Source organism: Stegodyphus dumicola, chromosome X2 (assembly GCF_044657685.1).
Source record: "Stegodyphus dumicola isolate Sdum_Otavi_A_Nest chromosome X2, ASM4465768v1".
NCBI lineage: Eukaryota > Metazoa > Arthropoda > Arachnida > Araneae > Eresidae > Stegodyphus > Stegodyphus dumicola.
Window position 1 is genome coordinate 44,579,736 of NC_140781.1, and position 26,327 is coordinate 44,606,062.

The 26,327-nt window shown below is 33.9% G+C and overlaps 1 protein-coding gene across 4 annotated transcripts in view; it reads left to right on the forward strand.

Moving 5' to 3' along the window:
* The window catches only part of LOC118180501 (uncharacterized), a 524,461-nt gene that overhangs the window by 468,935 nt on the left and 29,199 nt on the right, over positions 1–26,327 (forward strand). For 3 of the 4 annotated variants that reach the window (XM_035349588.2, XM_085809646.1, XM_085809645.1), the window contains exons 19-22: positions 4,164–4,354; positions 15,961–16,089; positions 18,960–18,994; positions 25,264–25,378. In XM_035349588.2, the coding sequence (XP_035205479.1) occupies positions 4,164–4,354; positions 15,961–16,089; positions 18,960–18,994; positions 25,264–25,378 (470 nt within the window). Of the gene's footprint in view, positions 1–4,163; positions 4,355–7,637; positions 7,755–15,960; positions 16,090–18,959; positions 18,995–25,263; positions 25,379–26,327 lie in introns of those variants that run through there. The other variant, XR_015039137.1, reaches the window with a different exon arrangement.

Genomic DNA, 26,327 nt, shown 5'->3' on the forward strand with positions numbered 1-26,327 from the left:
AAATCATACATCAAGAAGAGTGTTACGTGAACACTGAAATGCTGAGTGGTCAGGTGTGCTTAGTGCAGCATGTGACACCACACCTGCTGAAATAGATGAGTAAGAGGCAATTCAGGCGTATTAAGCTGTGCAGGATAATGCGGGTGTACATACGGACGTTTTGGACAAATAACTGTAAATGTTTTTAAAGTTACAGGGAAATAATTGCACTTGCAAAGGGACTTTCTGGCCACCCTCTATATGTAAGACAAAAAGAATGAAAAGCAAAAATTTTATTTTAATTTTCAATAGCCCTTTAACTCTTCATTTTAATTTGAATATTTACCCTTTGTGTCCTATGAATATCATTTGCTTACAGACCTCTCTAAACTGCGTCTTTCAAAATTAAGAGCCATCATATGAGTTTTACATAATGTTCTGACGCAAACTATGCCTTCAGCTAATAATAAGTTTAGGTCCCGAAAATTAGCCAATTGAAATTAAATTAAAACTGAAACCAGTTAATTCAGAGCGAGGATTTTGCCTCGAACACTTCACACTTGTTTTTCGCTTTTTTTGCTAGTTAGAAACTTTGTCGCTGCTTCTCTTCTTACCGCAAAGACATCAAAAATGTAAAATTCTAGAACAGGCACGCTTATAGCGCCCGTTTATTTATGCTGGCTCATGGAAACGTTTGGCTAGGAATAAATAAAAAGGAATATTTAAATCGGCCGTGATTATAACTCCTTATTTATGCTTCAACAATTTCTAAATCATTACATTGATTTCAAAATACATATATGTAAGATATAACAAAATACGATAGTTGCTTTAAAAAAATAATTGGCGACCTCAAAATTAACATTCTAGATTTGGTGCTCTTCCCCTAAATTGATATGTTCTTCCAAATTCGAGATTTTTCCACGTTACGTAACGCTGCTTGAAAAGGGTAACCAAAACTAATGACTAACCAATCATAGCTTGTTTCTAGAATCGCACCTACTCTGGTATAAAAAAAAACCCTGGCAATTAATTACGTTACCTTCTTCTGATAGTTCCTACCTTGCTAATATCGCCTCGCTATGCTTCCCCTTCTAAAGTTTTAAATTTAAGAATTAAGTCTTCGTCTTAAATTTAAGAATCCATGTAAATAGCAATTTATCATATTTCATTATGATTGAATCATAGAAATGTATCGGATTTCATTATGATTGGATAAACATCTATGGAGATGATTTTATATGTGTAAAAATAAAGATTGGAAATTCTTCAAGTTTCGTGTTTTATTACTTCATCCGTATGCCTTAACCACAGCCATGAGGGACATGGAAAGCTGTTGAGAGTTCCAGCCATTGCTACTGTGCTTAGAAAATATGACATATATATGTATGTGTCTGTGTGATGCTTTAGAAGCTGCTGATGGCATGAAACATAAAGCAGCTTTCGTGGCCGATTGAATACAAAAACATTGTGTGGAAGCACATTCTTGTGTTCTTCATCACAATTGTCTTCATCACAATGCAGATTGCGCTCATCACTGTAATTGAAGTTAAAGAAACTTCAATTATAGTGATGAGCGCAATCTGCACGTTCATTTTTGATCCCATTTGTACCTTTTTACATCGTTGATCTTTCTTCATGAATCCGCACCAATAAAGCTTCTGTCAGACAGCTTTGCTGTAACATTACCGCTTAAAAGGCGTCATACCATTGCGGCTAAGTGCTACTCGGCTGTTTTTTTAGAGTTCATCTCATGAGAAAGGTTCGGGAAAACAGCAGCATCATTACATTTTATCAATCAATCGTCCTCCAAGCAACACCATGGTACGGACAGTGGAGTTTTCTCGCACCTTAAATTTAAAGAACTTTCCATACTGCTTACAACCCATACATCGCTTTGTGGCTTCTTTAATTCGCTAAAACAAGGAACAATTGTACAAAATATTTGTTTGTTATTGCGGACTTAAAAATTGCTGCCTTTTTCCAGTGTACTGTGTATGCACTTTTCAATACTGGTAATGACTACTTTCAGGGATGGTTTGTGTAGATAACAAAGCGTATCACTTATAATGCTTCATTTTCATCTGACTGAAAACTTTCAGTATTAAAGCAGAACGAAATCGATGAGTCCGACATCGTGCGCTTCTCTTGTGAATGTATTTAAATCAGCATGAAAAATAAATTTTACATTTTATTTGCTTAAATTTTTTTCTCTTACGAAGGATACGAAAACTGTATTGAGGGAAATAAGTTACTTAAAAATTTGTTTTTAACTGCAGTGCAAGAAAAAAAAAATGTTAGTTTGAAGTAAGCAGTTAGGCAAAATTCAACCTTAGGCTGTCCTTGATTTTATAGAAAAATCGAGCGTTTCAAGGTAGACTGAGAAATGATCCCTGTTTTTCAATGAGCAAAATTACTTTGCGCTGGAATCTATAAATAATTATATAAGTAGGAAAAGTAAAATAAACATCTAATAAGATTTATGGTTTGCTGTGCTTTTGATGTTGGCTCCTGGTGACATCTATACGCTTGAATAAAGTGCGATGTAAGACTTCCGCGATCTTTGGAATAAAATCTTCCGTCAGCTTTAAAGGGTGGTTATTGGAAGCCCAGAACCTGCGTCTGCTCGGTATCAGTGAAATACTTTACTTTCATCACAAAAGAACTCTTGATTTCAAATAATTCAACTCTCAAATTCGTGAGCTCTGGGTGGCTCACGCGGACGCTGAATGATAAAGAAAGCAACAATCTTAGCTTCATCCATCAAGCTAGAAATCATCGTTAAAACCATTAACTAAATGCAGCTTTAGTTCACGATTTTAAATACTATCTAGTTTTTTCCCAGTTTTTTAAAAGCTTTATTTCACAGCTTTTACTCCACTGATTTTTGGCCCACCAGAGGCCGAGCGGTAAAGTCACTGAACGCTGGTATTCAGCTCGAGGTTTGAATCCCAGTGAAAGGGCTGGTTGCATAGGCGTTTTCGTGTTTTTCCCGATGTGTAACGTTCACATCCAATCCGCCCCACACGGCTCTACATTGAAACAACCAGAACCGCCCGAAAACGGCCGAGATTGTAATCTTGTTTTCTTCCCTCCTTTTAAGGTATGCAGAAGCAAGTGCAGTTTCCCCAAATGCATTGCATCAGTTAATCTTTTGATTAATCGTGACATTTCTTTGTTGATTCTTTTGTGGTACAGTGTGCTTTTAAGCTTTAAACAGCAATAAAAGAGCAGTTTAAAAATTTAAGGATTATATTTATTTTTAAACAATTTATTCCTTCCTATAAAAATAACGGAAATAAACAAATCACTGTCGTGATCGTAACAAAGCCGGAAAGGCTTGTTTGTCTTGTTTGTTAGAATAGTTTTATAAAGAACGGGGTCAAAGGCAAATGGAATATTTGTTAGAAAGTACAAAGGATGTCATTGGAAATCTTCACACCTATTTTCTGCGTTAATGGACGGGGAGGGGAGGAAATTTCTGTGAAACTGGAAAACTATTTCGGGCGGTCCGGTATTTTGAGGATACAGGTTAGCGAAGGGTCTGGATTTCAAAGAGATATACGAGCCAGCTTGCCTTAGAAAATCCTCCACGAAGGCATCCCTTCCCTTAAGGTGATAGCCCTCGAGTGCTTTGCTATTGTGGAGTCATTAAGCTTTTTTTTTATGCTGGAGACGTGAAAAATCTCCAATGCAATCGCCGGGACTCGAGCTCCGGGGCTTCCGAATACGCGTCGAGTGTGCTTCCAGTTATCCAACGAAGGCATGCGGAAAAGAGGAAGAAAATACTTTACACCAATAATTAAACCAAAGCAAGCGTTTTATTTTTGTTTAATTCAATAACTGATGCTGCATATTTATTTGATTTCGTCTTTAAATTTATATATTTCTGGCTTCCGTTGCAGAATATTTCTGTCTTATACCGCATATCTTACATCATGGAAATGCAGTTTTCTCAAAACCAACGCCAGTTTAAGATTGAATTTTGCCTGCTTTTAATTATGCTAAATTGCGTTTTGAAAAACGATTGTTAATTATATATCTACATGCAACAATTACTGTTGTTTTCTCTTCACGCGTTCTTTAAATATAAAAGTATTTTATTGTTTCAGTGAATTCTAAATATTTAAGTCATTATAAATGTTAAGTAGAACATGCTAATTATTCTAGTTTCTTACTTTTAGTTTACATGTGCAACTGCGACATTGGGTCTCAATCAACAAGGACTGCGCGATGTGTGGGTGTGCAACAGCGATGGCTATGTGGGACAAGTCTGTGTGCTTAGCTTATTGCCTGAGCCAACAGTCATGTCTTGCAATGGTGTCTGCAATGCACGCATCCTCACAATCGCATCCATTCCTGCTGCTTGTTCGATGTAAGTTTCGTAGTTTTAGCTACGTTTCATATCTTCTTTATTACTTAAAATCTTTTTTAAAAACTCGATCGTAATTCAGATTCATTATGTAGAAATTCATAACACAAATAAATACACATTTTATTTATATTTGTTGCCAATTCTCTATTTATGCGTTTGGGAAATTCATTAAAAATTTGGTACTTGCATATTATTCAGTCGACCGTGAAAAATAGCTAGCATCGAACCATGAAAGTTGGCTGAAAATCCCGCGAAATTTATGCCAATCATTATTGCGGAAGTCTTGAAGGAACTGATGCCTCATTATATAATAAACAACTAGTATTCGACCGTTTCGTTTTTGCGCTTTATAAAAAGGCTTTGTGAATTTCTATTGCTTTGTTAAGCCCACAGATTTTATCGGAAGATCTATTCAGAACGCTGTGAGCAAACTTTCCACAGGTAATTATTCCAGTCTATCACTGTTTTGTTGCCATATTCAGCTTACCATATCGTGTCCATTACTACACATTTTTACTTTCTTGTACGAAGTAAAAGAAGTATTGTAATCACGAAAAATTCCGGGTATCATATTTCAACGAAAATATCCATTTTGACAGCTATCGAATGCAATTTAACGATGTTTTTGCGTGACATCTGTACGTAAGGACAGAATAAAGGACTCTTTTCCCAAAATGCATAAAAAACCGATTTAAAATGGTTTCAGAAGAGATTTTTTTTCCGTGGCGTCTGCACGTACGTACGTATGCATGTATCTCTCATAACTCAAAAAAGAGCAGCCTGAGAACGTTGAAATTTTATATAAAGGAATGCTGTAACATTTGTGCATCTCCCTTTTTGGTTGCAATCGTCCGAACCTAAAAGTATATAAATATATGTATATACCCGCTCTGTTACTCGGCTCATTGAGCTCAGTTTTTTTCCCCTTATATATTGGTAAATTGCGCAATTTTTATTTAATAAGGATTGAATTATGTTGTTTTTATCTTCCGATTAAGGTTTTCATGCCTTTCGTCAATCTGCATGCAATAGTTATAGAATTATCAACAATTTAAAATTTAAATGCGACTAAGCCTAATTTTTCTTACCACGGCAGCCATACTTGTTTACATTTGAGCAGAATAGTGAATTAAGTGGTTATGCACCTCCAGTGTCTTTTTGCCGAGTGGGACCAAAAGGAAACTTTTACTTTTGTGAACCGAAATCCTGCGTTCTTGCCTGATGCAATCTTGTTAATCTGCGTTCTTGCCTGATGGCCAAATTGCTTGTTTTTGCGTAGAAAACCTGGCTTATCGAGAGTCAATCGGAATGACACCAAGAAAAAGCGCGCAGATGTTAAAAGTGTGTTGATTTAGACTCTTGTTCATATAAACAAAACCTGGCTTACCGAGAGTCAATCGGAATGACACCAAGCGAAAGCGCGCAGATGTTAAAAGTGTGTTGATACGTCAGGCGTATCCACAATTGGCGCTAAATTGCGCTGTTTGGTCTCAATTTCACGGTCGATAGGATAATACGTAAGTACAAAAATGTTTATATTCCACATAATAGTAATTATGATTTCATTTTTAATGCTTGCTTTTAGAAATGGAAAAATTCTGCATCTATGTTAATTTAGTTAATGTTTCTTATTCCTGTAAATAATACAACCTTCGTTGTATATTTAAATGTACCCAAAAGTTTATGTGTAAATTACCTTTTAGATACATTACTGTACATTTAAATATCTCTAAAAATTAACTGTAAGTAAATATTTTATTGGATGCTTATCTATCATTCAGTGAGATATCTATCATTAGTAAGAAAAATTCCTGACCTTTGAAGAAGCTGTAGTATTTTATGTTTTAATTTTTCTTTCTTCAAATACATATTCTCCAGCACATTTCATGCGATGCATATTGACGCGTATCACACTTCGTCAAATTTTCGACTAACAAATTTTAAATGTTCATACACCATGAATAACTGAGTATCTCTCACATATCCAGTTTGACACAAAGATCGATACACATTGTTAAATTACTAATGACTGATAATTTTGCTCTTTCCAGACCTTAAGGCAATAATTTGAGGTATTATTTTTATATATGTATCCCATGCATGAAATAACTAATTATATGCCTTGCATCTATATTGGTAGACATGTAGTTATGTACTGTAGTAAATAAATCTACAATGAAGATTGACAAGCTCAGTCCTAACTTCTCGAATAGTCAAAATTTCATTCCATTTCATTAGATTTAACTAAAATTAATTGTATATTACAAAAAGTTTTTCTTAAATTCTTCGAGGATTTTGAAGTCAAACCAGACTTTAAAAAGTCTAGATAATAAATATTAATGGCTAATACAAAATTTGGCTATAACAATGATCTTCTTTTGCAAAATTTGAATATAATATCAGGTAGGCATACCGGATTATTAGGCTGATTGGGTTAGGTTTATTAAATTACAGAAAAGCACACTACAGCAATCTGCCTAAAGGGAAGGATGCCTTCATGGAGAACTATCTAAGGGAAATTAACTCGTATCTATATTACACTTGGGGGAATATAGAAAAACAGCCGTACATCTAGCCCATTGGACTGGGCTCAAACTACCAGTGTACCTTATACCCTCAAAGTCTAGTGAGCGCGGAGATGCTGAATAAATATACTATCACAAATAACATTCTGTCATTAAAAGAGTTGTAGGAACATACAATTATTTCTTTCGTTCGTTTTCTGTTAGTTAAAAAATTTCATTTTTCCGTGTAAACTTATCTTTCAATTTATTTTTTCTCCTTTTAAAAGATTCGTTTTCCTTAGTTTGATCGTAAAATTCGTTTACCAGATTTGAATTGCCTGTGACTTTACAGCATTTGTTTAACATAATTACGCGGGTCGTAAAATGGTTGCTTGAAAATACGTGAAATTTACGTTTGGAAGATCAGGAAAAAAATCAGCGGTTTTGCTTTATTTGTCAATTTTGTTCATCTGATTATATTTTTAAATCATCTCCGAAATTATGAATATCTTCTTCAGGTGGTGAATTTTAAAAGCTTTCCAAGGACATCTTCTTCACCAACTGATGAATATTTAACAGTTTCCAAATCACTATTTTTGCTCTCTTGTTTAAAGAGATCTTTTCTCATAGCTTACCCATTAGTTTCAAATTTATTTTCTGAATAGTCTGAAAGTTATTTTCTGAAAGTTTCAAATTTGTTTTCTGAACATGAAGTATATTTTGAGAATCAATTAATATTTGCTTTTTTCTCCTTTAATATGCTTATTACTTGAAAACAGGAGACAAACTAACAGGAAAGAAAAAGCGGCCGAATGACTAAAATCAGAGAAGAGTTCGACATCCCTGCAAATGAACGTGCTTGCTGCTTTGTTCTCGTGGTTTTCTACTTGTAGAAAGTAAATGCAAATTCAGTTTCTCTTATAAAATTTTCTCCAGTAAGGCTTCTCACCACTTAAGCAAAAAGAATTCTCGTGCCTTGCCGAATTAACAAACTACCATTATGTTCTTTTGAACATAATCTGCGTTAAATTAGGATTTCAAGAAAAATATAAGCCAAAGAAGAGCTCTGAACGAGAGGGGTGAGGGAACATATTTCTGTTACGGCAGAAAAAAGTGTTCCATCTTCCTCCACAATAAGCCAATGAATACACACGGATCAAGCTATGTAGTTTCCAAAAAGAAAAAAAGAATGTTATTAAGTGTCGTCTATTATGGATAGGACAAAAGGAAAACTCTACACCATATGTTGAGGAAAAATAACCGAAATAACTTTGGTACTTTCGTATTAGCGCAACTTCCTTAGCAGAAGTCATTCCGCTAGTAGTCGAGTTGTTAAAGCTGTTAAATGCTTGTAGTTCAACCCAGGCGAATGGGCTCGGCGGTTTTACTGGTTTTTCCTACGTATAACGTGAATACAATTCAGTTTCCCTTTGTCCGGTACCTGCCGATTTACTGTTATCTACAATGGCACAATCTTAGATAAGATAAAAGGCAAGAAAATGCATAAAAAATCATAACTTTTTTAAGCAGTTCAGAAAAAAATATATATGGTTTTTAAGCATTTAAATACTATGTGATGGCCGTCACCCATCCGAGTCCGGTTTGCATCACAGTCCGGAAGTGTATGCGGACAAGACTCGACATTTCCGCTTAAGAAGTTAGAAAGTCCATCGCGAAGGCATCCTTTCCCATAGGCAGATAGCCTTCGTATCATTAGCCATATTCAAATAACCAAGCATATGTAAATATAAACAAAAGGTTAGAAATTTTAGATGACGTTAATAATTTTAATTAAATAATCAAGGAATAATAATTAAATACAAATTAAATCAAGAAATTGATCAGCCGTCTAATCGAAAGTACACGTATCAAAACTGGAAAGCAAAAATTTCAATAAAACTGAAACAAACAAAAAATTCAGTAAGTAACATTATAAAAATTAATTAATACAACATAATAACATTAACATAAAAAATCATGTTGAAAATTCCTTGGTCCTTTTCAAGGAGCCAGACGAAGGATTTTCAACACTTTTCTGAATTATATCTGGATGATTATGGATTCTTGAAATAATGATTAAAAGAAAGTTGTAAAATAAAAAATAATTTAATAAAATTATTATGTTAAAGTCCATTAAATGTGCAACAAAGAGAAAAATTTTTATTATAATTAATCATCAAGACATAATTTGCTTCAACGTGACTTTTAAGTAAAAATTAAAAGTGACTGAAAATTTCTAAAACTAATTCTAGAGTAAGAAACTAGCATAACCATTGGGTAAATTAAAAGCAACGTGCTAAATAAAATTAATTAAACTTCAGACTAATTGCTAATAAAAATTTTACAAATAAAAAAAAACTATTGTAAAATAAAAGCAAAAATATTTCAAGTCAGTGTTTTGAGAAAACCAATTTCTTTAGAAGAAATTAACCAAATAAATAAGAAAAAGTTATAGTAATAATTGATAAAGAAAAATTTCCAGACCGGAGGGAAAATGAAAAAACGACATATGGAAAGCTTGTAGAGTCCCTCACTTTTTTGTACTAAAATGAACGTTGAGGAACTTAGTGAACTTGTTAGCGACTTATCACTGAGTTCAAACAACTAAGACGTAGACTCGAGAAGGGTTAACTTCCCTTTATTTGACTTAAAATAAGATCAACAGTCGGCCCCTTTCTTCAAACAACAAATAATTAATTTTAATAATCTACAACAAAGCCTCCACTTGGACTTAAACTCAAAAATAAGAAATAAAAGCTAACTTAGAACTAACTAAAAGAGACTTAGCTGAAGTTATCACAAATCTAATGTACTTAGCCCTTAATTTAAACTAGTCGGCGAATATCAGAAGGCACGTAATATACGACCGAGCGTAACCACTTCCAGAGACAGCCCGAAGGCAAACGCTCGCTACTCAGAATTCCTAGCTCTCTCTCACGAAGTAAGTTGAACCTTCCTTAAATACTGCTTCTTACTCATTTGCATTCATCGCGATTCTAAAAACTCAGCCTGGTAGGGAGTTGTAAGTTGACACAAGAGTCGATAGGAAAGTATATTGAAATAAAAATAACTATTATAAAATTAAAATATACCTTACAAGCTTATAGCCTAAAAAAAGTAATAATGATAAAAACAAGGCCGGCACTAGGCATTTTGTCGTCTGCTGCAGTGTCACCTATTCCTATATTCTGCCGCCCAGAAACTCCTCAAATTCTCTAAATTTTGCGTCCTCTAAATTCTGCCGCCCGGGTCGGCTGCACTGTACGCACCGAATCTGGCGCCAGTCCTTAATAAAAGCCAAAAAAGCAATATGCCTAAAAGTGGTAAAAATAAATGCAGCTTAATTCATGAAAGTAGGCTAATCCTCTTCCAAAAGGTTGCCTTTTTCCATGGAATCAGTGACAATTAATGTAATTTAAAAAAATTTCTAAAATGTATCTTTAACTGAGCAATAACTTCTATGTATTACAATAATTTTCAAGCTGCGATTAGTTTTTATTGTACTTTTCTGGGAAGATAATCTCTCTATTTAATAAATTTAATTATATATATATATATTGTCTTGAATTTAAAGTGTTCGCTTGTAGAATTTCCCTGCAATGGGAGAGCTGCGTAAGGTTTCTGCGGAAATTTAGTATTTTGTTGCAAAATCACTAAAAGAGACAATTACTTTGAAAGTTCTTAAATCGGCACGAAATTTTCACCAGAGCAAAAGAAACCAAACTCTGCTTGTAAGTAGACATAAAGATTGATTTTCGGAGTAAATACGTAATTAAGACGTGAAATACATATTATATACATAATAAATAGTTGTGTTTCCATTCATTTTCTTCTATAAAAGCTCGCTAAACTCCACCAGTAGGACTGCGCTAATACGACAGTACTATGAGTTTTGGCGTTGAGATGGCGTGGATTTAAATGTACTTGGTTTGTTTGTTAATCTGTTGTGGCAAAGAAAGCGAGCGCTTTTTGGTTTTCTTTGAAAATGTTGCATCAAAGGATAAATAATAAATGGACGGAAAAATTTCCCCACTTTTTAATTCTTCTCTTAGATGGCATTAATTATTTTCGACGGCAAGTGCATTAAATTTCGAGTAAAGTATTTTGCATAATCTTGCGCATAATGAGTATGTATTAGTATGAGTATGCACTAAATGAGACCATCAAAGGAATCAAAGGAAATGCATGTAGTTCGTGGATAAACTCAGGGGATTATTTTGCACTGTGATTTTTGCTGTGAACTTTAAAAAAATCTAGAGTTCAAAGATATTTCGTTGACTTATGAGAAGTAGTTACTGCATATGACTACGGCCTGATTACTGCCTGACCCCAAGGTCCAGGTTCCTGGCATTAAATCCCGGGTTTCAGTCCTTTTATAACTCCTCATAACCCTAATTTTTCTCACTAAAACAAAGAAATGAGCACATTAGAGGCCATTGAATGAACGTAGTGAGTAGGGCCTTAGACTGCTTTAATCGGGCCCTGCAATGTGACAAAGCGGAATGCTTGTGAATCCGCGGAGAAGTATATTATCTTGCATTGTTAGCAATAAATTAGTAATGACTGTTCAAAAAATCAATCTAGAAGCATTACGTGATTTAACATTGGATTAAGCTTAGAAGGAAAAATTTAGGTAGAGCAAAGCACGCAAGTGTTGTTTCCTTTAGAAGGAGTGCCTTCATGGAGGATGATCTAAGGAACAAGAAATGCTCGCATTCATGTAATACATGAAAAAACCATGGAAACCTAGCTCAGCTTGATTGCCCGTCGAACTACTGTATTTAGAGATCTTAACTATTTGACCATTGGCTGAGCTTTAGAAATATCAGATGGCGAAGAATTTTTAGGAATCACGAAGTCTGAAAGTTCAGTTGCTGTTCAAATAAAAAATATCAGATTCTGAAATGTTAATATCCTGAATTCTCTAAAAATTAACTTGAATTTTTCTTTAATTTCATTTCATTTTTTTTACGAGTTAAAAGAAATTTATATGTTTTTAAGCATTAAAATATGGGGCAGTCGTCATCGAGTTTGGCACGGAAAATGTATACGGGCGAGACACGTCATTTCCGCTTAAGAAGTTAGAAGATTTAGAGAATTTCGCTTAAGAAGTCTCCCACGAAGGCATCCTTCCCTTAAGCAGATAGCCCTCGTATGCTTAGCCATATTCAAATCAACAACTACATACATACACGCACACACACATGTATATATATATATATATATATAAAGATGGTTTACTTATTTTTTATCTTACATATATGTGTGTGTGTGTGATAAAAACAAGTTCAGAAGTAATGACCAGCAGGAATTTTGATGAAGTGTTGATCCATAATGAATAGGAAATTGGAGGCGAAGGCAGATTAAATCTTCATTTTTTATTTCGGCAAATATGTTGGGGCCACAATCAAGTTGGCACATTAATTGTACCTATTCCAAAAATTTTCATTTTAGAACAATTTGCAGTAAGACAAAAGGAGCAGACAGACTAGGCCAAAGCTTAGAAAGCAAGTGCGGTTCAGGGTGAAATCTTAATGCAGACTGAGTTAGTTTTGGTTCTCAATACATTTTGATTGGATAGTTAATACTGCTTTAAAATTGCTATTGGCTGAGTTTTAGTTCCATTTACATAATCAAAATTATGTAAGAGTCATATGGACATGGATTAATCTCGAAATGACTCAGTATAAATAGAGGTTACTATTTTTAGAATAGAGAAGGGAAATGAATTATTGCTGCTAATTTAATCTTTTACATATTCTTAATTTTTCTTACATATATACTCTTAGACAAAAAAAAAAAAAAAAAAAAAAAAAAAAAAAAAAAAAAAAAAACCTACGCACCAAGAAGGCGTTATCCGAATGGGACGAAAATCGGTAGAAGTGATGTACATTGTACATGTACAGAAAAACAAATTATTACAGTTTGAGAAAAATTGGTTGATTTATTGAAGTGATGGAGCTTCACAAAGTGAAAAAGTCAGTAACGCGTTTGGCCACCTCTGGCCCTTATGCAAGCAATTATTCGGCTTGCCATCGATTGACAGAGGTTGCGGATGTCCTCCTGAGGGATATCGTGCCCAATTAGATAAAATGCACTTCGCTTGTAACTCTGCTTCTGCTTATACCTAATTTCGCTGTGCTGTGTTCCTGTAGCAATTATATTAAAAAATTTAAATATTTTGAAAATAGGTACGATTAGAGTGCCAAGTGAACTGTGGTTATAAAAGTGCACTTTGCTTAATGACTTGCCTCGATTACTTACTATAAATGTGGATTTAAATAAAAGGGGAATTCAAACTGCCTCTACTGAAAAATTGCTTATTCATTGTGGATCGGCATTTCAGTATTCTACGCAATCAGTATTCTTTCTCTTCAATATGGATCTACGCTCTACACTTAACAATATTGCTACGTCTTTTTCTTTTTTTATCACATATATATAAAGTTTAACAATTTATTAAATTAATTTAAAGTTTTTAAAGTCGAGCAGTATGGTGCGATTTTAATTGAAAAATCAACAGATAATAATTAAATGCAAATCAAATCAAGAAATCGGTCAGCCGTCGAACTGGAAGTGCACATATCAAAATAGAAACAAAAACAATTTAATAAAATGACATAATAAAAAATAATTAATGCGGCATAGCAAAATTAATTAAAAAATTTTGTTGAAAATTCCTAAATTCCTTGGTCTTTTTCAAAGAGTTTCGGGAAGAATTTCAATAGAGCCACGTTTCTGAATCGTATATGGATGACTGTGAATTCTTGAAATAATAGATAAAGGAAAGTCTCAAACTAAAAATTATTTTAGTAAAAAATATTATCAAGCTATAATTTGCTCCAACGGGACCTTCAAATAAAAATTTTAATTGGATGAAAGATTTTAAAAAGAAGTTTCAAGTAAGAAACCGGAAGAACCATTGGATAAATCAAAGGCAATCTGCTAAATAAGAATTAGTTTTGTTTGTGTATCAGAATACTGCAGAACACGCAAAGACTACCTATGGAAAGGGATGCCTTCTTGGATGACTTTCTAAAGGAAATTGTTCATATTTATATTAGGCACGGAAAAACATATATTTTATTATTGATGTTTTTATTATTCCATCGACGAGGATTTGCGAATTGAATGTTCTTCAAGAATGGCTAAATTGATCAGTCATTTAGTCATTTTTCACCGAAAACGTTATCCAGGGGCACCGCAGGGGGCATGCATCTAATATCAGACCCGCAAGCATTGGGATAGAAAACTACAAGCATTTATGTCGTCTCTGATAGTCGACTGCGGATCAACGGTACGGTAGTCAGCTTTGCTAACCACCATCTTAGAAAATCCTCCATAAAGGTACCTCCCTCCCTCCCCCAGCCAGATAACCCTCGAGTGCTTTGTCATAATCAGATGAAACAAACAAACCACTAATCACCATACCAAACAAAATGGTACTAAAATTAGCACTGAGAGTAATAAAGTGACGAGCCGCCATTTCTTTCTACGATTCTGAATCTTTTTTATGTGGTTTAGAAGCTCTAAAAGTTGATCATCATTGTTCTAAGAGTGTTTGTTCTTTCTTTAAACTTTTTTTCAGAATTTTGCCAATTTTGAAAATGGATACTTTAAGAAGTTCTAGATTCTACATACATGTGTAATTTAATTACAAAGTGTTGAACAAAATGACTAACACTAAATGTTTTGTAAAATTTTAATGTACAAAATATGTATAAAAAAGTGGTATTAAAATTCTCTCTGGAGTGTGCGTGGCTGCGCTAGTATACAGGATGTTTTCAGTATTGAAACCATCTTGGCATGTAGCTTCTTCCAGGCTGATTCTCAGGTTTGTGGTAATTTTACGGGTTAAATCCTTTGTCAACCGCTGAAAGAGTGGCCTTTCACATTTGCACTGCATTTCTCTGTGATTTTTTTTTCTTTTTTTCCTAGTTACTTCCACAAGATGAATTCGCAAGTATTAATATCGGAGTTCTTTGGTAGCCACACTGAACCGTTATAAGTATGATATGGTTATCAACAGGATGTCCTGCAACGGTTAAAATATTCGACATCAAATTCAAAATTTCGTGCAGTATCTTATGGAAATCCAAAGCGTTTCCAGAAGAAAACTCCATATCTATAGGCGTTTTGGATTTCCTGCATGAATAATTTGACCTCCTTGTGATGTTGCATCAATATCCTGAAAATTTTCATGACACCAGGAAAGTTTTCAGGACAGCCTTGCATTAAGCCATGTTGTTAACGCCTGCTGCTTCGTTTTTCAAGATATCTACAAATGCAGCACAACTGCGAAGTCTCATCTTGTCTTTCTTCCGAAGATTCACTGACAGAAAGTTATCACATACCTTATTGTCCGCTTCGAAGAGATGAGAAAGCCAAAAAGATAGATTTACATATTACCTGTTTCCTAGCCATGCAAATTCCAATGAATATTTTATTACCGAATTTTCTGCAGAGTATTTTGTTTACTACTAATTTTATTAGCCATTTATGGTGTGTGTATTTAAATGAATATTTAGTCATTTTATTTTAAATAATCCTGTAATACGTAAAATAATATATTCATCATTTCTTCAGTTCATCTAAAGCAGAACTGAAGACCAACAACAGGGAAGAAACCTTATTTTATACTAAATCCTGGTATGATTGAAAATATTCCAAATTTACTCATCTTACCGAGAAATCTATACGTAAATGATCTATGGTCTACTTTTATCGTTATTAAAAGCATGTTTAAAGATAAGAGAAAATGTTTCATTAACTCGTTAGTAGATAATTCATCAGTAAACTGAAAGCACTAAGTTCAAGTACTAGCTTACTTTGCAATGGCAATCCAACAAACTAGAGTTCTGTAATAATCTGAATATGTGTCTCTTATCGATTTAAGGTGTGTGTGCGTGAGGATTTAGCATCTCATTAGGCTTGAATTATGAAATGGGAAGGCAATTAAGTTTTAATAACTCAATTGCAAAGTTAATTTTAATTTGAATTCTGAATAAAGACAAGACTTTATAATGCGTAAATAAGTTTAATGTGTTTTTTCTAAATATGAAATAATTACATATAAAATTTGTTATTAATGTCATTATCTAGGGCACCCGAGAAGAACCGCTGGAAACCAGCATTACCAGACAATACGACTGGTGTCAGTGTAGAGGTGGAGGAAGTAGATGAAGTAGATGAAGAAGAGCGTCCCAACAATGGAAATATTCAGTTAGATAGGTAAGCATTAATTGTGAATTATTTCTTAGTGCACTTTGCTTGATGACTTGCCTCGATTACTCACTATTTGATTAAGTATCACGTTATTCACAGGCTATGACAATGAAGGTACAATGAAGCAATTTTTGTATGTGTCTTATCTGCTTGTCGTTTCATATCTTTATCTCGTCGTCCCGACTACTTCCTTGTGTTCGTTTCATCTCGTCGTCGTCCCGATTAATTACTTTTTTTCCATATTTTTCATATTATTATTTCGGCCCACCAGCGGCCGAGCGGTAAAGTCGCTGAACACTGGTAGTTCGGTCCGAGGTTCGAATCCCGCGAACGGGCTGGCTGCATGGGCGTTTTCGTAGTTTTCCCCGTGTGTAACGTGTATGCGAGCCAGTTTCCCTTAGAAAGTCCTCCACGAAGGCATCCCTTCCCTTAGACAGATAGCCCTAGTGTGCTTTGCCATAATTAAATACACCAAACACCATCATATTATTATTTCATTTACACTACGTATGTTGTTGTGGCTAATCTCACTCGTCTGACATACTCAGAACGAGTCACGGATTTTATCGTGGCAAGCAGTACAAGGGTGCGTCTGTATATAGTATGAGCCTTGAGCACCACATAGGGAGAAAACGATTTTGCCCAGTTCTGCCCCGATTTTTTGAAGTAGAGCCCCTGGGGAAAAGGTCGAGTCCGAGGGTCTCCTACCAGCAAGCCGCTCGAGAGGACTTTCGGAATATTTTGAGTACCTGCATACTACACAGATGCTATACATTTACAAATATTTACGCTTTCTTTTTGACTCGAACCTAGACCCTTCGGTACGGAAGGTCAGCGTCTATACGATGCATAACTTCGGTTATTCTTTTTGGGAGGGGAGGGGAGGGACTTTGTTTTGTTTATTTCCCGGCTTATTCCTCAGTGTTTCTTTTCGCATGTCAAATAGTTTCTGCTTTCTTTCGGTAGCATATGGAATTTGTCTGTAGGGATATGAGGAGAAAGAATGTAAACGTTGGATATCTCAGTCTAGTACAGTATTTAAAATCATGTTAGTGGATGGAAAGGGAGGTCGCTTGGTGTACTAGAATAGACAAGGATTCCGCTGACCGAGCAGTTTTGTTGACGAAGGATCTTTAATCCTATATTATACATACAGTAAACACGTCTTAATCCTTTATGCACCATCTTGTTTATTCATGCTAGGGTAAGTTTACAGCATTAGTTAAAGTGTAGCCTGCTGTCATAAGTTCCAAGTATCCGTAATCTGCTTGGAATGGTTTCAGAAAAGTTATTGCCTAATTACGAGTTCAAATCCTCCAACAGGTCAAGATTTGTCTCCGATACCCGGAAGCTGAAAGGAGTTCTAGTTTTCTTCCTCTGCCTGGTCTCGTGGTGTACATGTTAACATGTCGATCCGGCACTGGAAGATTCGCATTTCAGATCCCGGCAGGGATACAATTATTTTTCCACTTTTCCTACTTAGAGAAACCTAATAATATCTACAGTGGCGCTCGAACTAAAAATGTGCTAACGGTATTTCGTTTCGATCTGGATTAGGTCTACTAAGCCGCCTTTTAAGTTGGTTAAGGGATGACGTAAGGAACTATCGCCTTCCTGCCATGCTTGCTGTCATGGTATAATAATAGTTGTGTAATCCAGCTAACATTGGAAGATCCGTGGTTCAAATCCCGGCGAAAGCACCGCTGAGTTTTCACGTTTCTGCTTCTAGAAACGAAATAGTCTCTACAAAGTTCCCACAAATGCCATACGAAAGAGGTATATTCTTATATGTATTTCCAAAATGCTTCTTCCGCTTTATCCCCGGGCACCTTTTCCTCTAAAATACTGCCTTAATTGCATGGATACTCTTAAAGACGCCCGTTAATGTACTTAAACGCATAAAGAATAGCTTTGTGCCACTACAAGGGCCAGAAGTGGTGGCCATTTCATTATGGAAGCATCTAATAGATGGCCACCATTGCCTCCTATGAAGTCACGGACAGTTACAACTATGCCTTCTGTGGGGTTTCGAACCCGAGTCCATCGCTACGGCAGTCAGAGTCACTAACCACGGTACCGGCTGGGCGGCGAAAATCAAGAATTAGAGGGCCTTCTTTTTATTAAGCATCTCCCCCATATGGCGTTCCATATTCGATCTGCTAGTTTAATAAGTTTACGTCAGAAAGTTATATTTCATAGTTTATGCTAAGACTTGCTAATTTGATAAATAGCACATCATAACATTTTTGAAATACTGCTTATTTGTTACATCTTTTAAAAGAGATAAGAATCGTGATAAAATTCCTTAAAAATTCAGTTTTCTTAATTAGGGACCGAATGGTTATTTATGTATAAATATGCCTAATTTGATAATGTAACATCGATAACATAGTTAAAATACTCATCAGAAAAGTTTTACAGCTATTTATCTGCAATTTCTTAATTTTTGTATTTTTCATTGTTTTAAAAGCATTAAATTTTTTAACTTAAAGCATAGATGATAACCAAAAAATAAATAATTGGTAAAATAATGGTAAAATTCTTGTTGAAGTATTTTGTGATTTTTGACAGTATTGAAAACGAATGAAGACACACCATTGAAAACGTGTGTCTTCATTAAGTTATTAAATTCTATTCATAAATATTGAAGTTATGAAATAATTTATTCCTTCTCATTATAAAGCCTTAATACATTTATATTAATTTTTTTAAAAAACACATTTTTTTAGAAATATATAATTTTAAGTGAAAATCAGGGGTTTGCATTTCTATTTGCCTGTATTCATAAACTTTATTTGAATTTATAAAATGGATTTACTAAAATTATTCTTTTTTGCTGGTTTTTATACTAATTATATTACATTTTGTTGTTTCAGTGATTCTAGTGACGATGATGATACAGAGTCAACAGGTCAGAATTTATTTTTTACAGAGTTTTCGTTTTTCTCTTCGCATTATAAAATACCTATTTTTTCTGAATAATTAGTGTTTTTGTTTAATTTAAAATGAAAAATAAAAATTCATGATTTGAGGATAAATTATTTTGTAATCTGCTTATTTAACTCTTAATATAATTTAATTTACATAAAGCAAAGTGATGAAACGAGCAAAGTGATGAAATTTTTAATTTTACTAAATTTATTTTGTTATGAATGAGAGTTATTTTTCCCCTTATATTCGGCAAAATTTAATTAGTGAAATGAAAGAATAGATAACGTGTTTATATTATCTTTTCTTAGTTGTAGGTAAAAAGCTTCTCGCATATGTAAACATTTTGGGTTTATATACTAGAACACGCTGGAAAGAAATGAAGTTTTATTATTTCATCAACTTAATCCTAGCATTTACTTGACAAATTGACACTTCTAAATATAGCGTTGCCTTTTAATTATTCTGAAAAATCTCCGGAATACATAGGTCAGTCGAAAAGTAATACTTGCAATTTTATTGCACTTCTAAACGATAGCAATTTTGCTCATAAGAAAAGCAGCTAAAATAGTCGAGGGGGGACGGAAAATAGTGTTTAATATCTGGCGCTGAGAAGATTATTAGCAGCCGAGCGGTAAAACCGCTGAACACCGGTAGTTCGACTTCAGTTTTGCTTCAGGCAAACGGGCTTGCTTGCATGGGTTTTTTCGTGCTTTTCTGCATGTGTAACATGGATAGGAACTATTCGACGTGGCCGTTTCACCGTCAAGACCTATTTTCTTTATACGACTGTATTATATCTTGTATTGTATTAAGTTGATTTAAATTAATAACTCTGTTTAGTTTAATAAATAAATTTAATTTAATAAGCATTTTATATAAAATAATATGTAAAATGTTTTTGCGTACAGTTTTATGCAAATACACTCTTACACGTGACATATTAATTTTAAGAATAAGGTGCTGACAAGATTCCAAAGTAATTCCGTTTTCCATTCAGATTTCATAAAAACGTGAATTTCCTGCTTGTATGAGTAATTCATATGAACTAGCCGATTAAAATTTCAAGAAATTTTGACGAATCATATAAATATTGTACCCACATAATTTTAAAATTGATAATATAAGTTCTGTTATATCAGAAGTTTAGCCCCAGTTCTCTTTGATACTGACATAATTTTCCAACTAACTATGCGTAATTTCTTTATATCTCATACTTGTAAATAACTATATATATTATATTTATGTCAGTATCAAAGAAAACTGGGGCTAAACTTCTGATATAACAGAACTTAAGTATACAAAACCAAACTTAAGTATACAAACTTAGTATACAGAACTTAAGTATACAAACTTAAGTATACAAAAGCAACCTTAAGTATACAAAAGCTAAACAGAATTATTAATCAAAATAAATTTAATACGAGTATAATACTGCAAGATAAAATAGAATCATATAAAGAAAAATATGTCTTGACGGCGAAACGGCCATAGTGAAATGGCGACGGCGAAAAGTCTTAGACCCTGGATAGGAGCTTTTGACTTCGAAAACCATTCACGAAGGCATCCTCATCAGGCAGTTAACCCTCGCTTGCTTTTCCATTATCAAGCCAAAACAAAACAAATGAAATCCAGAAGCAGAAACAAATACCACTATTTCTCCCCTAAAAAAAAATCTAGGATCATTGCTGTTGAAACTCCACTATTTCAAACCTGTAAGCACGCAGCAAAATTACTAAATTGTTGGCAAATTAAATTCTTAAATATATCAATAGACATAATTATTTAAGTCTTCAACAAAATTTGACTAAACTCTCAACTAATCTGCTCCTATACTGGCATTTATACCTTTGCCAAAGGAGGTGAAAGGGACTGAATATTTAAATTTTGGTGAAGTATGCTAGGGCTACCTACTTAAGGGAAGAGCCTTCTTCATGGAGAATGTTTTAATGGAAGTTGTCTTGTATTTGCCGTTGCACGTGGGGAAAACAACGAAAACTCCATGCAGTCAACCCGTTCGCTGGAATTTGATTCTAAGTTGAACTATTAGTACCCAGCGATCTTACCGCTCGGCAGCTTGCGGGCTACATTTGTAAAAAAAAATAAATAGTAGAGTCTCAAAAATGTGTTTCCTGTATATTACGAAAATATTGCCAAATGGTCGAGATTTCCTCAAATGTCGCCAAGGTACTATAGATTTCAGAAGCTTATTTCTTCAGTTGTCTGTAAGCTATTTATGCAATTTCTGTATACGAGCCATTTTCCCTTAGAAAGTCCTCCACGAAGGCATCCCTCCCCTTAGGCAGATAGCCCTAGTGTGCTTTGCCATAATTAAATACACCAATTTATGCAATTTCTGTGCCTTATTACACAATATAAATACCACAAAATTATAAAATTAAATTAAATTCACATGACTTAATTAAATTAAATCCGCGCGACTGCTCAAATTAAGTGCTCACACATTAAAACTTTTAAGTCCTATTTACATAATTTTTCAATTTTAATTATACAGATATTGGTTCTCAATTTCTTACTTTTTGTCTATATGTATAAAAATTATTATTTAAATTATATATATAATTATATATATAATTTAAATTATACATATATATAATATTTTGCCTAAATTTAAATTATATATGCAGTAACTTCTAAATTTAAATCAGATTGCTAAGCGTATAAATTAAATTAATAAATAAGAATAAAAATTTCATATTCTGTAACATTAGTATTGTTGCAGGCGTATGGATTCGTAACGAATTGAATGCACCCAAAACCGATGATACCCTGATAAAATTTATTTTTACCAAAACAAACACTTAAGAGTTCTGGAACTTTCCACAAAAATACTCGTACAGCTCTTTTCAGTATCACAGAATACAATCAATATTACACTTCAGACTACTAAAATCGTTACTCACAGCGCTATGCAAAGCGAATCTAAAGGACGAAGCTAACATGGAGATATCCCAACACTCCGAACTCACACTAAACTAAACAACTACTAAGAAACTGATGCTTTTCCCGGTCTTATATAGTTTTCCTCCAACCGCCGAGAAATTTCTAGTACCTTCGACTTCTCAAAGTTACTGGAAGACATATCAGGGCCGGATACGATTGCAGTAACATAGAGAGATCAATTACAGTTATTCAATTACCTTACCAGTTACAGTTATTCTGAGACCGGACGCCAAATAGTCACCAAGTTTGGCGACGTTTGGAGATTTCTCGATTTAGTGACAAAAATTAGTTGTCAAATCATCGCCAGCCTGGCGATATCTCGCCAATTTAGCGAGATAGTCATTTGCTCAAAGTTAAATGGACTTGCCCCTGTGTTCATATTTTTCCGGCAGAGCTTCGTCTCTTTTAAGCAATTCATGCTACATGATACAAAAAATGCTACGATTTCCCATATAATTTCACTGAGATTATTTGGGAATCCGTAGTATTATAAAATGATATCGCATATATGTAAATATTGTTACGAAAGTCCAGCAGCGGTAAGATAGCTTCCTCGCAAAACGGTTTTAGGATTGCCAGAAAATGGCAAGGGAAAGCAGGGTTGCTATATTTGGCGCGAAATGGCCTATCTGGCGACAAAATTGGCGATATGCCATAGACGGATGGAGAACCTTCTGGAACGACTTCTTATCGGTTTGGCCCAGAATGTTCTCGAACGCAAGCCGAAAGCTGTGTAAACCCTGCTGGTACGCGAATAGTCAGTCAGTCAGTGCCTAGTCAATCAAGTTGATAGTCAGACTAGTTGAGTCGGTCTTCAAGTTTATCGAGTGCCTCCTCTAGAGAGTTGATTGTCAGAGTTGGTCGTCGGAATATCGCGAGTCTAGCGAGTGCATCGTCGAGTCTATCGAGTGTATCGTCGAGAGCATCGCGAGTTGCAACGTGGAGAGTCTCGAGAATACGTTGAGTTCTGAGAACGACTGAACAGAGCCAGAAGCTGTACTGTGGTGCTTTGCTGTGAAGTCGTCTTCGTCTTTACCTTTATAGTCTGATAGCTTGGAGCTGGAGTTTCGAGAATACGTTGAATTCCGAGAACAACCGAACCAAGTCGGAAGCTGTAGTCTGGTGCTTTGCCGTAAAGCTGTCTTCACCGTTATAGCCTGATAACCTGAAGGCTGTGTTGTTGATTGTTTCAGCGTGTTAGTTGTAGCTTTTCGACGACTGTGAACGTGCTTTTGGAACTGTCCTGAGTAATACTCGCTAATAAAGTGTGTTTTCATATTTCACCAAGTGTTGTTGTCAATCACTCCAAATCCATGAACCCGTACGTAAGAAAAACTTAGCAATGTATAGGAAGTCCGTAACGTTATATAGAGAGCTTTACTGAGCATAAGAATTTTATCAGTGCTCTTGGTATCTGTAAATTTAATCTTTCTTGAAAAATCAAAATTTGGAGCAATACCTAATATACAGTTTCTCAAAGGTAAATTACAGGTTTGTATATAATCTGTTTTAACAAAACTGCAGTAGTATTAAAAAAGTAGCACATATACATTCTAAAGAGCAGTTTTTGGAAATATTCAGGTATTGTTTCTTTGATTCTAGTATTTTTTGGGGGGGAGGCAATTCATTAAAATGTGTAAATAATTAAATTTTTATTAGTGTTGGGTATTATATTAAAACAAGAGTATAAAAACCATTTCTGTAGAAAATATGCATTTTTTATTTGTACGCTATTAAATTTTTCGTTGGAAATGATATGAGTACTAACAGCAGATTTTCATCTGGGCAGTTCGTGGTGAAATAAATTTATTTTTTATTAGTAATTTATTCTTGCAAAAGAATTAAATTAGTTAGTAATTTAATTCTTTTGCAAGTGTATCTACGCTTCCGAAGGTGAGTTATTTCAAGACTCAAATAAAACAACATTCGAAACAAGTTTATTTTTAGTCTTTGAATCCTAAATTGGAGGCTGTAACAAAGCCTTAACGTTTTCACTAATATTATTAATAGAGGTTGTGAAGAGATTTTTCAAGTTATTAATGAGATTTCCATTTTATTATATCGCAGATATTGGTCTTTAAAAATTTTGTTTTATTATTTATACCTAAAAACTAATTTTTTATCATCACTCACACTGTTTATATATATATATATATATAATTTATTTCCTAAACAGTATTGATTAATTGATTATATTATCTCCTAAGTTTAATTAAAGTAGAATTATTTTAAAAGTGTGAATCCATACTGGTAAGTTATATTTTGAAAGATGTTTTGAAGTAATTTGAAAGTAAAATGTTAATAATGTTTTAACGGGGACTGGAGTTAAATCATCATGAAGAATAAAATTTCAATTGTAAAAGGAAAAATTAAAACATGTAATCATTGTCATTGATCGGAAATTAGTTGACTTTTCAAGGGGAACAAACCAACTCTCGTTCAATGAACAATAATTGATAAAAATGCGTAAATACGAAAGTGTTTCGTCTTTACTCGAGTTATTAGTTAAAGCCAAACCGGCAATTCTAGTCAGGCCAAATATTCCCGCGAATAGAAGGAATTATGAACCAATGCTGATACTCAAAGAACTTATTCTTATGAAGCATTTTAGTCAATTCAATTTGGAGTAAAAATCAATTACTGTAGAGAAATCCTATTTAACTCGAGTAACCGTCCCCGACACTTTCATGTTTATGCATTTGAGTACTATTACTTCAAAACATCTTTCAAAATATAACTTACCAGTATGGATTCACACTTTTAAAATACGAGTAATTCTACTTTAATTAAACTTAGGAGATACTATAATCAATTAATCAATACTGTTTAGGAAATAAATTATTATTAACTAACTTTGCAGCAATTGCGCAAGTAGTTATAACTTGTATTCACACTAAATGGATTTAAGATCATACAACATTATATATATATATATATATAATGGAATTATGCAACTGGTTTTCTGTGCCAGTCACAATAATTGTTATATAAACTCCCAATGGACTTTAATTTTATTTCGTTTATAAGAGATTTATTTCAATAAAGCTTTTAAAGTGAAAGTTCTTCAGTGAATAATTTTTTTAGACAGTCGAAATTATTTATTTACTTAATAACTAATATCTACTAATAATATCTACTACTTAATAAATAATACTACTATTATATGCTTAAAAAATAATTTATCTATAAATTTTTTACGTTTGCATGAAGAACTTCTAAATATGAACTTTCAAATAAACTTTCTTAATAATTTTTTATGAGAATATTTGAAGTGAATTTGATTTTTAGATGATGAGAGAAAGGATGAACGCAAAAAAAGAGGTAGCTCCATCGTCAGAGAAGAATGTCAAGATGACATGGACAACAAACAGCCAACTATGTGGCTTGGTACTGAAGATGGATGGTACGTGGTAATTTGTACAGTTAAATTTTATGTGAAAGAAATAATGAATTATAATAAACTCCACAGCAGCTTGCTTAACAATTTTGGATTTAAAATTATATATTGCTTAATGAGCTGGTGGATCCACGCAGTCACTCTTTGGGCTTTTAAATATGGCTTGCGTTGTAACAAGCAATAATATTATTCATGAAATATTATTCTAACTTGAAACAGAAATTGTGCTGTTTTAACAGTCGGTAATTTATTGTTTCAGATTATATTGCATGTGTTGTGATTTTAAACATTATCAAACTGTGTATAATTTCTGCGACTTAATATACCATAGCTGTACTATTTTTAGAAAAGGTATGCACTCTCAGGACAGCAGAAAAAAAAATTCCATTAATATGCATTTGTGAAATTAAGAGTTGCATTATGAGTTACGTTGCATTTATGAAATTATGGGTATACTTTTAAGTATTTATGAAATTACGTACTTCATAAACTCGACGTCTAAATGTCGCTACGAATATATTTATTGGACCTTGTATTTGGAAAAAAACTTCTCTGCTAATCTAGTTTGCATTTAATACATGAATTTATCAGGTTCAATGTTCCGCCTTACTTGCTTGGGGAACATTCAGGAACCTGACTTGGAACAGGGAGCTTACTAAAGCTATGTTCAATAAATGTGGGAAGTAGACAAGATACACAGGAAGGGTATACGAAACCCTTTATTTACAGAGACCAACTACTTGTGGTCTGAACCTAAGAATATAAAAATATTAACTAAACTCTAACTTATCTTTGGAATAATAAACAAGGGCCTACGTGGAAGATTGGCCATATATTAACAGGAAGCCGTATGTAGTACAGAGCACTGTTAACACTACAATACGTTTAAAATTATCAAGAGGATTAAACCTCTGGCCTGGAAGGCAACCAGCAACCGAGTAAAAACTGCTAAGGC